The sequence below is a fragment of the Chrysemys picta genome, chromosome 8, assembly GCF_011386835.1.
Source record: "Chrysemys picta bellii isolate R12L10 chromosome 8, ASM1138683v2, whole genome shotgun sequence".
NCBI lineage: Eukaryota > Metazoa > Chordata > Testudines > Emydidae > Chrysemys > Chrysemys picta.
The window spans coordinates 42,887,629-42,901,172 of NC_088798.1; the positions used below are offsets into that span (position 1 = coordinate 42,887,629).

At 41.3% G+C, this 13,544-nt stretch overlaps 1 protein-coding gene across 17 annotated transcripts in view; it reads right to left on the reverse strand.

Annotated features, from left to right (window-relative positions):
• CAMSAP2 (calmodulin regulated spectrin associated protein family member 2) overlaps positions 1-13,544 on the reverse strand; it is a 163,595-nt gene that overhangs the window by 134,162 nt on the left and 15,889 nt on the right. For all 17 annotated transcript variants that reach the window (XR_010589729.1, XM_008164301.4, XM_008164300.4 and 14 more), the window contains exon 2: positions 13,271-13,530. Coding sequence is in view for 14 of the 17 variants with exons in the window: in XM_008164301.4 (XP_008162523.2) it covers positions 13,271-13,530 (260 nt within the window). In the remaining 3 variants the exon portion in view is untranslated. The remainder of the gene's footprint in view (positions 1-13,270; positions 13,531-13,544) is intronic.

Here is a 13,544-nt window from a genome sequence, read left to right on the forward strand (position 1 = left end):
GTGTATATTTTTCAATGCTGCAGCTTCCCTGTGTGTGCTTTGTAAATGAGTGTCCGCAGAGTTTGGAGAGAAGAGGAAGTTAGGCAGCATCTGAGGAAGCAGAAGTAAATACAACAAGCTGAGGGAGGTTTTTGGAGGATGCGCTTACCTTCGAGAGCTCTACTGAAGTACAGCCCTTGCTGCAGCAGAGTTTAGGAACCTGATAGGACAAGCAGATTTTCTACTTGTGGAGCTCCTACATGATACAGCAGTGGCTCTCAACTAGGGGTCCAGGGTAGGGGATCTCGGTGAGGGTGATGAAGAGATCCTGGCTGTCTGGGAAATCAGCGTTGTAAGCGCTGTTGACTGCCTCGTCCTCCTCATCTCCTTCCTCATCTTCCCCGTCCGCTAACATCTCCGAGGAAGCGGGCGTCGACAATATCCCATCCTCAGAGTCCACGGTCAGTGGTGGGGTAGTGGTGGCGGCCGCACCTATGATGGAATGCAGTGCCTCGTAAAAACGGCATGTGTGGGGCTGGGATCCGGAGCGTCCCTTTGCCTCTTTGGTCTTCTGGTACCCTTGTCTCAGCTCCTTGATTTTCACATGGCACTGCGTTGCATCCTGGCTGTATCCTCTCTCTGTCATGGCTTTTGAGATCTTCTCGTAGATCTTTGCATTCCTTTTGCAGTCTTTTTGATCGCAGCTCCGAAAGCACGGACTCATCGCCCCACACAGTGATCGGATCCAAGACTTCCCGATCAGTCCATGCTGGGGCCCTCTTTCTATTCTGAGATTGCATGGTCATCTCTGCTGGAGAGCTCTGCATCGTTGCCAGTGTTGCTGAGCTTGCCACGATGTCCAAACAGGAAATGAGATTCAAACTGCCCAGACAGGAAAAGGATTTCAAATTTTCCTGGGGCTTTTCCTGTGTGGCTGGTCAGAGCATCCGAGCTTGGACTGCTGTCCAGAGCGTCAACAGAGTGGTGCACTGTGGGATAGCTCCCGGAGCTATTAGTGTCAATTTCCATCCACACCTACCCTAATTCAACATGGCCATGTCGAATTTAGCGCTACTCCCCTCGTTGGGGAGGAGTACAGAAGTCGAATTTAAGAGACCTCTATGTCCAACTAAATAGCTTTGTTGTGTGGACGGGTGCAGAGTTAATTCGATTTAACGCTGCTAAATTCGACATAACGTCCTAGTGTAGACCAGGCCTAAGAGGGTCACTTTTTAAAATCTGCAATACTTTAGTCTAATAGTTTTTCTTGTACTTACCAAGTGATTAGTAAACTGGACTAGCAACATATTTCAGTATAGATCTGGGTAAGTCATTTAACTAGAGTGAACAAAGGGATACATTTCAATGTTAAAGTAGCCAAGATTTAAATCATATTGATATACAATGTACTAGTACTCATTTCTCTGCTTCTCCAACAGAAGTCTTAGACATCCCTCAGATTTGATTAGTGTAGACAATGTGTTCATTGCTCTAGAACGTTTGCATAATAAGGCACTTTACAGTGGTTTTGCAATACTCATGTTGCATTTTCTTTGAAAAGAGTTTAAATACAGGAAACAGTTCCCGCTCCCGTCATAAAGGCAATCTAAATGGAGAAGGATTTAAATAGGTTTGTACCATGAAAAACAAATATGGCACTTTACTAATGCAGGAGCTTCAACTCCTAGGTGGGAGCCTAGGATTCAGCTCTACCAGCTAAATCAAGTAGCAACACAACTTGCCCTGGTGACATTAGGGTTTTAAAAATGTATTAGTTAAAAACTTGTATCCAACAAATTTAAATTGCTCCAGCACAACTGAAGTTTTGTCCTCTTCTAGACAAAGCCTTATGCTGTTTTATTAGATGTTGGACTGTATTAACGAATATCCTAGTTTAGAGACAAGGCAGGGTAGACTAATATATGCTGACCTGGTTAAGTTAATGCCTGTCATGAGTTAGTTTTCACTTTCTGGTTTAATTCTACTTTGCTTGCCCATTTAAAACAAGGTTAGAAAAATAACTAAATTAAAAATAAACTATTTTCATTGAAATTTTAATTTTCTTTTTATATGAAGTTTTATAAAATCCTTTAAATTGATTTCAGTCTTAGACACGTGGCTCAATCTGAAATAGGAAAGTACTACAGTACTGCAAACTATGTCTGCAAACTATTCGCAAATATCTACAACTGTATTTCAAAGCCAATTTCTTCAAGCAAGGCTCATTCACAATTTATATAAATTTCAAATTCAAGCCCACAAGCTTACTGAGTTCTCACACAAACCAGGCTACAGGGGGCTCTGAATACATAAAAAATAGTTTTATAATATAATCTTCTGTGAAACTCTGACTAGTTTACCAAAGAATGCATCATTCTGTGGCATCACTGCTGCTACCATTACTCCCATGCAACCCTGAATTAAACGGATTCCAAAATTTATACTCCAACACAAAAGTCTACTGTCCAGGAGAGAACTTTGGAATAAATGAGAAATAGTTTGTTATGAGTGACTACAAAGAGAAAATATTGCAATTTCTCCGGTAAGTGATTTCATAGCAGACTTTCTGGAGACAAAACATATTACATATAAATTAAATTATTTTCTAACAGTTCCATTGTAAAGCTATATTTTCATTCGAGTTTGTTTGTTTTCCCTTCAAAGTAGGCTGTCAGAAACACAAAAAAAGCTTCTTTATTTAATAACTTCTACATGGCAGTATTTACAGTGCAAAAAAATATTAAGTTTAATCAATTTTTGTTCAGCAAGTATACAATACATAACTTCAGCCAAAAACAGACCAAGAATATTATGCTCTTCAAGTCCTTCCTCAGCATAATAGAAACTTCAATATCCAAACTGATCTGTTTGACCGTTCATTTGAATATATATTAGATGTTGAATTCTAATTAGATATTACTGCAACATTCATCCTAAATCAAGTACTCACATTTACACATGACAGAAAAAGGCAACACATTTTCTATACAAGAAACGAACACATTCAGAATCATGCCGCAATGTCACATGGTACAACAGATTCCCCAGGTTATAGGTCAACATGTATGCTACACGGAGAGCGGTAACAGCAGATGGAATTATCATCAGTTGTTAAGGTGATGGATTAAACTCTGGAGAATCTAGCACAGGGATGGGCAAACTACAGGCTGCGGGCTGGATCCAGCCCGTCAGGGCTTTGGATCCGGCCGGCAGGATTGCCACCCTGGTGGCGCCGCGGGCCCTGTGCCGCTCCCAGAAGCGTGCGGCACCCACATTTACATGACAGAAAAAGGTAACACATTCTCTATATAAGAAGCAGGGGAACTGCGGCCAATGGGAGCTTTGGGGGAGGTACCCACAGGCGAGGGCAGCGTGTGGTGCCCTCTGCCCCCCAGGGGCCGCAGGGACATAGTGCTGGCTGCTTCCGGGAGTGGAGCAGAGCGGCGCGGGGACAGGGCAGGCAGGGAGCCCCCTGCTGCACCCCGCACCCCAATCCTCTGCCCTGAGCCCCCTTGTACATCTGCACCCCTCCTGCGCCCCAACCCCCTGCCCTGAGCCCCCCTGTACACCTGCACCCCTTGCCCTGAGCCCCCTTGTACACCCCATGCCTAAACCCCTTGCCCTGAGCCCCTTCCTGCACACCGCACCTCCTCCCATACCCTGCACTCCCTCCCACACCCCAACCCCCTGCCGCAGACCTACATTGATGGCCCTGCATGCCATTTCCCCACCCAGATGTGGCCCTCAGGCCAAAATGTTTGCCTACCCTTGTTGTAAGCTCTTCAGGACAGGAACCATGCCTTATTTTTCATTTTGTCAAGTATCTGTTATGCTTTTTGATGCTGTAAAAATTAATTCAACAGCAATTTACACGGTTACATGAAACTCCAGGATCTGCAGCATGTAGTTGCAAACTTTCTGGGTGAGGGGAAAATATAACCTCTAGAGTCCTTCCCCAGGGTATGAGATACAGATTCCTCTGATGAGATGGAGAAAAGGGATGTCATTTCAAATGGAAACATTCTGTGAAGAGACCAAAATCTGCACTGGGGCATACATTTTCTTATTGGATTACAGAGAGCTATAGACCTGGGCTACAGATATCAATACTGGCACATTCAAAGTTCCATTCCAGTTGGAAAACAAATATGTAATAATGACCACTGGAGACTTCAACATAGAAGTTAACATTTTAGCATACCAAGAGATATTCTTAAATAAATCTAGATAGACTGTGTTGGGAGAATGATTTTAAGCAGTTTTCTTCACAGAATGCACTTTTGAAAAAGGGTATTAAAAGAAGGTAAGCTGCAACTAAATGGAGGATAAATATTAGAATGGTTGTTACAAAGCCTTTTTTTTTTAATTTAAAATCAAGCCTTGATAAAACCAGCATCATGGTATAGAAATACTTTTTGTGTGTGTAAGTGTTATTAACATCTTGCTTGGAGCCTCAAAAGTATGCTAATTCAGAGAGAACCTTAACCTTTTCCTAGCTATTAAAATACATTAAACATGTAAAAATGATGGTTCTGTCTATTGTAGACAGAAACAACCAATTAAAAAAAAGGAAACAGTATGTTCACAGGTTTTTGAATTGTTTTAATAGTAATAATAGTATACAGCCACTTACAAAATATAAAAATAAGATTTAGTTCAAAATTTATCATGAAAGGCAGTGTAGAAGAACACTGGAAATCAGGGAGCCCTGAGTTCTCATCCCAAGGCTTCCGCTCACTTGCTGTTGGTAACTTATTTGATTCATTTAACCTCTGTTTAGTTTATACAACTGCAAAAATGGGAGAATACTACTTGACTGCCTTTATAAAAGAGTGTAGTGAGGATTAATGTTTGCAGAAGTGTTTACAGTTTTAAGTTAAAATATTTTATAAATCACTGTGCATGTGTGAAAATTTAAGATTATTGTTAAAGTAAATAAAGGGTTGAGTAATTGAGCAGTATCTTCTCAGATAAAAGTTCAAAATTTAGCAGACCTTATAAATACATTTATTAGATGATACTTAGGACATGAAGAACATACTTCACTCCCATCTTCCTATATTTGAATGACTATACATGGAAACATTTTGAGACACGGCTCATTTTTCTAAAGATAGGTGAAGTTAGATGCAGAGTATGCTCTGTTTGCAATTTTCTAGACTCCAGAATTTATTTTGAAGCCAAATTGTCTACATTTCAGTATGCAGGAGGAAGACAGGTGGGAGGTGTTTCCAGATGATCCACTGTATGGATCCTTGGCTCCCTCTCCCCAAAATGCCAGGCCTGCAGTAGGGGCACTCTGGGCTCTTTAACCTTCCACAAAACGTGTGCAGGTTTGTCTCCCCTCTCTCCAGTGCATCTCCCCTGCACCTGGATGGACAGTTTAAGAATTTTTCTCTAACCAGATACATGGGCAGATTCATATGAAAATGTTACAATTTATAAGTATTTGAAAACTCTCTCTATTTACCTGAGGAGAAACACTGTCATTTGACAGAATTTCAGAAAGCTACGAAGTCACATCAAGATGATTTATTGTTATACTCAAAAAGAAGAACAGGAGGACTTGTGGCACCTTAGAGACTAACAAATTTATTAGAGCATAAGCTTTCGTGGACTACAGCCCACTTCTTCGGATGCATATAGAAGAAGTGGGCTGTAGTCCACGAAAGCTTATGCTCTAATAAATTTGTTAGTCTCTAAGGTGCCACAAGTCCTCCTGTTCTTCTTTTTGCGGATACAGACTAACACGGCTGCTACTCTGAAACCTATTGTTATACTGTAATACTGCATTATCACATAATTGTGTTGTGAGAAAAATGGCATCATGCTATAATATCCTTTTCACATCCCTAGAACTCCTTCCTGGATGCAGAGAGCAAAAGAAGGGATCCTTACTATCCCTTCTCAATCCCTTCTCCCCTGAAGGAGAAAGATTAGTCAACAAATGAATCCAAATGGTTCCCATGCTACAATTCTGCTTTCTCACATGGCTCATTTTGCTCAAAACATGTAAACTGGATAATTTAGAGATTGCTCATGTCTAGGATCAGACAGAGCAAGCAGAAGACCAGTCAAATGTGTGACCCTGTAAAAGGACTGCCCTGAGGTTTTTCTCCCAGATGATGGGAGAACCTGACCACAACCCAGTTACTTGCACTGGGTGGCTCCACCTGGTTCCTTAGAGTTAGAAGGGACTGCAGGGGTCATCTAGTCCAATCTCCTGCCAAGATGCAGAATTTGTTGTGGCTAAGCAATCCAAGAGAGATGACTACCCAACCTCCTTTTGAGAGCCTCCAGTGAAGGAGCTTCCACAACCTCCCTAGGCAACCTGTTCCATTGTTCTCAGAGTTAGAAAGTTTTTCCTGAGATTTAATCTACATCTGCTATAATTCAGTTTGAACCCATTGCCCTTTGTCCTGCCCTCTGTGGCAAGAGAAAACAACTTTTCCATCCTTTGTATGGCAGCCTTTCAAGTATTTGAAGACAACTCTCATGTCGCTCCTTAATCTCCTCTTTTCCTAACTAAATAGACCCAGTTCCTTCAGCCTTTGCTCATATGGCTTGCATTCCATCCCCTTGATAATCTTTGTTGCTTGCCTCTGGATCCTTTCCAGTTTCTCTACATCCTTTCCATACATTGGTGACACTATAGCCCAGCTGAGGCCTAACCAGCGGCAAGCAGAGCAGTACTATTGCCTCCAGTGACCTGCATGCTATGCCTAAGTAAATGCAACCTAAAATTGCATTTGCTTTTTTTGCAATAGCATCGCACTGCTGACTCATATTGAGGTTGTGATCCACCACTACTCCCAGATACTTCTCAGCAGTGCTGCTGCCAAGACAGTTATCCCCCATTCTGTATTTATGCATTGGTTTTTTTTCCCAAAGTGTAGCACCTTACATTTGTCTTTGCTGAATTTCATTTTGTCGTCTATAGCCCAGTTCTCCAGTTTATCAAGAACCCTCTGAATTTTAGCTCTATCCTCCAGCACACTCTCTATTCTTAAATCCAAGTAATTAATAAAGATGTTAAACACTGGACCCAGAACAGATCCTCGTGGAACCCTATTTGAGACCTCCCTCCAATCTGATATCATTCCATTAATAGTTACTCTGTGTTTCTGGTTGTTTAACCAATTATGTATCCACTTAATGGTAGTTCCACTGAGCCCCCATTTCTTTCAGCTTACTTATCAAAAGATCATGTGGGCTTGTGTCAAAACCCTTGCTGAAGTCTAGGTATATCATGCCTGCCTCTTGCGAGCATTCTTAAGTCTCTCCCTGGGAGTTTGCTGCACTCCCCATAGGGTCAGGATGAAGATCTCCTGCATGGAAGTTCCTCCTATGGCTCCAGGAGTAGCTTCAGCAGTCTCCTGCTTAGGGATCCTGCTCCTCCGCTGCCCCCGCTGACTGCAGTTTCCTCCCTTTTAAAGGCCTATCATTAAGGCTGCGATTTAGTCACGGAGGTCACGGAATCTGTGACTTCCAAAGACCTTCATGACTTCAGCCAGCACCAGCTGGGAGCTACAGCACCTTGCCACTACTCCCAGCCTCTGCAGGCGGTGGCGGGGACCCCCATGGGCAGCAGGGGGATCCCCATTGCTCTCATCCACCACGGGCGGCAGGGGGGACCCCCTCTGCTCCCAGGCCACCACGGGTGGCAGGGGGGACCCCCTACGCTTCCAAGCCGCTGTGGTCAGCAGGGGGGACCCCAGCAGCTCCCAGCTGTTGTGGGCGGCAGGGGGGGATCCCAGGAGCTTGGACCCCCCCTCCCATTTTATCATGGGTATTTTTAGTAAAAGTCAAGGACATGTCAAAAGCTTCTGTGAATTCTTCATTATTGCCCATGACCTGTCCATGACTTTTACTGAAAATATCCAACCAAAACAGCCTTAGCCATCATCCATGATTGACATTGCCAGAGACACCTCCCTCATCAGTGTGGGGTCTATACACCACACCAAGGGACCCCATGAAAAGAAGTGTTTATGTAGATTTTTATCAACTCTACAACAAAAGAGTATCCCTCCAACTCACAGGACAAGGATAAACTGACCTACATACATAACGGAGCACTTTATGTTAAAAGTGCTAGTAAGTTGATTGGGCTTGCAATAATAAATACTTTTATATAGATAATTCAGTACTAATATAGAACATGAAATTCTCTATTCCTCCAAATATGGCTCTGGCCCACTGTTAGAGTGGATATATTTTCACATAAAATTACTCAAAATAGTGGGAGTATACAAGAACTAAGTCCACCTTTCCTGCCAATTTCAGTATTCTATTATTATCTGACTTTTAAAGGCCAAAACCTAAAATATTTTAAATGGCAATTTTGCATGTGAAAGTTTTTAAATATTTTTTTTCTTTTTTGAAAGTACAACCAATATGGGACTATGAAAATTAAGATCAGTTCACATACTGATCTATGTACATTGTGTCTTAAATGATTACCGTATATACGCGTTTATTAGCCTGATAGTTTATAAGCCGACCCCGACCCCCTTCCCCCCCCCCAAGATGGTTAGGTAAAAATATGACCCTTTCATAAGCTGACCCTATATTTCAGGGGTTGGCAAACTTTGGCTCCTGGCCATCAGGGTAAGCCGCTGGTGGGTTGGGACATTTTGTTTAGCTGGAGCGTGTGGCCACAGGGAGCTGAGGGGCTCCATGCCTGCAGACGCTCCAGGTAAACAAAACGACCATGTATTAGATATTCAAGGATTCCATATATTTTAAAATCAAATTTTGGTGTAGACCCGTTTGTAAGCCGACCCCGCTCTTCGACGCGTCACTTTTTTACCAAAAATATTTGGCTTATGAACGAATATATACAGGAATTTTTAAATAAATCTATTTCACTATTTTACCTAGTAAACCTGAACTCTTAAATAACCAAATATAAAAATAATTTGTCCTGTTGTAATAACTGTATTATGCAGGGGGGGAAAAATGCACTGTTGTCCATCTTTAAAACTATCCTGGCACTGGCAGGCTATTACAAATGAAATTTGCCCACTTAAGACAGGCAATCCTGCATCTTAACTGTGATCACCTTGAAAGTCTTTATGCTCTTTAGCAGTATAATTTTTTTTAAAGTTTCTATTCTGAGAAAAAAATATTAGTTTTTTTTTTAAAAGTTGATTCTCTTCCCCAATTCTGGATTCTACATTTTATCCTTTATTGTTTGGTGAGAACAGAGTTAGAGTAATTTAAGTATGAACAACCTTTTTTCATCAAAGAGAAAGCTTTGGGATTTGCTGTGGAGAGGCATGGTAATATGAAGAATTACTGTGGGTGTCCCTGGAAGCCCTTGTTAAAATTCTACCTGTAAGTGTGAATTAGGGTTGGAATTTATTTTTCCTGCTCTCAGAGTCCATCCCATTGGGGCTCATACAAATACTTAAGATCATCAACGAGTTTGCTTTTATAATAAGCCAGGCCATAGTGCTGGTCCTGGGGTTTATATCAGATTAAAGGTAAACAACTGAGAAGCCCTTTCTTAGAACAATGGCAACATTGGTGAGCCAAATGCAGCTCAATAAAGTTGTAGCCTACTACAGTACGAGAAAATACGTAGCTATTGTACAGCAAAAACATAACATCTAGAAAAAAATTGTATAACAAAGTTCCAATTGTCTACAATAATTATGAAATGTTATGTGACACGCTTTCTGAAACCAGAAGAAAAAAAAAATCACTTTAGTTTAATATTACACAGTTCCTCAAACAAAACAAAATATACACCTGACATGATATCTCTGGAATAAAAAAAAAAAATCCCTTTACAAGTACTGTATTAATATAGACCTGAAGAATACTTTGTTTTTCCTAGGGAAAAAATAAAGGCAAATACTATACATGTAAATAAACCAAATCATTAAAGCAGGGATCTCAAACTCAAATCACCATGAGGGCCACATGAGGACTAGTACATTGGCCCGAGGATCAAAACTAGAGGAAAGTCATGCTTCTTAAGACTTTTTTGCATAAGGCATTAAAAACAAAATGTCAAACATTTTATGCAATTTGGTTCAACCAGTGGTTCTGCTTCCTGCTTTTAGTTCAACTGGTGGAAGATAGTCTCAAATTAAAAAAAACCCTCCACTACATACAACAGAAGGCTCAGTTGTGTTTTAACTTCTTCCCTTTCTGCAGCTGTTCCCCAATTAATTCTTTCTACAGTTGAAAACTGAACCAGGTCTAGCCTATTCTAACATATCTTCTGACTCAAAAACAGAAGAGCAACCACCACATGATGATTTCAAACACTTTTTGCACTAGAGCCCCTCTATCCTGGTGGAGTTGCATCACAGAAAACTGTTAAGAGATAGGCGTTCTGAATTAAAGTCCAAGTTTATGGTGAGAGGTGAGGATGTTAAGGAGGGAAGTTATAGGTAACAAGGAGAAAAGAAAAGAAAAGAAAAAAAGAAAAAAAAGATTCCCATGCTCTCTTAAGCCTCACACAGTTGAATTAATCTACTGCTCTAAGCACACACAGCTGAACATCTACCACTTTATACATTTCCTAGACACAAGCCCATCCCTACTTCTCATGGACATGAAGGCCTTATACCTGTTTGGGACTTCAAAACAAAACCATTAAAGCCTCTAAGTACTGATGCGATTTTTTTTTCTAAGATTTGAAGAATCCAGGTAGATGACCTGTCCTCCAGGCTCCAATCACTAAGTCTGTAAACTGAACATTTATGGTGCTGAAATTACATTGAATGGGAGGGAGAGGATAGGAAGCACCATTCATGTAGAATGAACAAAGGCCACTGACAATTAGTTTAAACACAGATGTATGTAAGCTCCCTCGAGACTGTTAAGAGAGCCATCTTTGGCTACTGGAGTGGTTCTCAGAGGCTCTATCAAGCTTTGGACATTACAAATGTCTTGAATCATGTCACTTGCATGGCAGGGTTTGTTCTTTATTAGTTAGTTTACTATATGGGGGTGTTTTTCACTCTCCTTTTGTCCAGAATACTGGATGGGTCTGAAATAACCATCTTTGGACTATGTGGGAGCTCCAGAATTGTATGACATGATCTTCCCTTGCTACTATCAGTGCATTGTTCAAAACAGTATGTTACCAGTTGTCTTACACCACATAACTCACTCCTTACTACGGAGGAAGTTATTCTCTTTCTGCTCAGGGTGTCAGAACTATTTTCTCCCATACTATTAAAAGGTTGGGGATGATTCCTTTAATTCATGTTTGCAAAAAGGACAGTTGAGTTATTTGTTTTCAGGTCTCCATTAGATAGTAATTTTTATATTGGCTAGTTACCTTTTTCGATTTCTGAGAGAAGGTGGTGAAGAGAAAGGTTTCTGGTATCTTGTCGGTATCTATGGCTATTTTATTTGTGTACTGATTTTTACAAATGCATCTGCCACACTTTTACATAATTTTAGAAACAATACAAAATATGATGATGAATCTCCAAATATAATAAACCCAAGCCATAGAGCCCTGCAAATCTGCGGGTAGCTGCTTTATATCTGTGGACCATTTTTGCGGATAGCAGGGCGGATGCGGATACAAATTTTGTATCCGCGCAGGGCTCTGACAGTAAGAGCCAGGTGTGCAGCTATGAGAAACCACAACATGGACCCTCCACCTGCCCTGGGCAGGGAGCTTGGGGGACAAGGACGTGGGCTGGGGGCTGCTCGGGTCCCCTGACCAGGACAAGTGGAGGGTCCACCACGCAGCTCCCCACAGCTGTCTGCCCAGCTGTTCCTGTGGCTGGACTGTGGCTCCAAGCCCCATCCCCCCGCTGGAGCCGGAGAGCTGCGCTGGCAGCTGAGGTCCCTCCACCTGCCCTGGGCGTGGGGCCTGAGCAGCTCCAGCCCATATCCTGCCTCCCAGGAATGCAGAATTTTGAGCACAGATGTTGCGTGTTTGTTGTGATCCAGGTCACTGAGAAAGCAGACAGCAGGCTTCTACAATACAGTCTCTAGGTCAGGGGTTCTCAAACTGGGGGGTTGCGAGGTTATTACATGGGGAGGAGGGTCCGCAAGCTGTCAACCTCCACCTCAAGTCCTGCTTTGCCTCCAGCGTTTATAATGGTGTGAAATATATACAAAAAAAGTTTTTAAATTTATAAGGGGCGAAAATCACACTCAGAGGCTTGCTAGATGAAAGGGGTCACCAGTAAAAAAAAGTTTGAGAGCCACTGCTCTAGGTTGCTTTCACAGTAATATAGAACATGAAGTGAAGAAAACAACTCAATTAGCTAAATCCTTATCTTACTACAACCTTTGGAACACTGGTGTCTTCAAAATAGAGTACTCTACAAGAATGAAGGGAGTTATCCATTTAAAAAACAAAAAAACACCTGAAGCCGCTTTAAGAAATTTAGTTCTGTGAATTTTTTAAAACAACTAAGTAATAGGCCTAAATATTTCCTGGCAATGTAAACATGATGCAGATTAAGTCATGTTAACTGCTTGCTAATCATCTCACACTTTAGAAACCTGAGTTGCTAAGTTTTTGTTTTTGTTTTTTTTTTTCATTCTAATGAATTTATTGTATAGAGATATTTGTATTCCCAGACCAATGCTGCAGAAGTGCTCGGACCATGAAAACTACCAAATGTAGTGGTGAGCAGATTTCAGAAAGTAGATTCCAAGTGAAAGAGATCCAGGGAAAATTGAAGCTGTAGGTTCAGCTATTGGGCTGATGACTTTTATCAAGTCATTTTCCCCCCCACTATGTATCTAGAAATAGGAATTATGAAAAACAAAAAAAGAGATGGTTCCTCGTAGCCAATCTACTCTAAGTAGAGGGAGAGAAACAGAAATAACCTGTAGATTATCTTCACTAGATCTAGGGGCCGGGACGAAAGCTAGTCCCAATGAAGTTAAGGGGAGTTTTGCAATGGACTTCACAGAGGCCAGGATTTTATTTAGGGAGTCCACAAATCCTACAAAGCATGGGCTGTGTTTACTCATTTATATAACTTCTAGCACTCTGATTGGAGTATGGTCACTAGTGGAATACAAATAAAATAAGAGGTCTCCATCAGCTCGACTTTATGTATTGAAGTCATATTGTGATTATTTCTTTAATAGAGTTGCTTCTAAATTATCTTTTGTAGTGAACAGACAGCCATGCTACATCTCTCATTACTGTATTTTTAATATGCTGCATGACCAACCAACCAACAGCAACCCCTTTTTCTCAATCACATGTAAACAAACCCAGTGACAGAATAAAGTTTTAATTATACTGCTATTAGGAGCACCAAGAAAAAAAAAATACAATAGCCACACTCACCATCTGAATGGGTTTCTTGTGCAGATCTCTTTCGGTTACCAACTTCTCTTGATCAGTGACATAAAGACCTTTCTGTGCCAAGGCCTGGATAACAGCATCATGACCCAAAAGTGGTTTTGCAGCATCACTCTTGAGAATAAGACTTCCAGCACGACAGTAGAGTTCAGCAGATAGCAGCAAATTAACAACAGGTGGTTTAATGTGTTCCTGGTCATACTGGTCTGTGTAAAATGGTTCTCGCAATTCCTCTGGAACATTTTCTGTAAGAACCAAA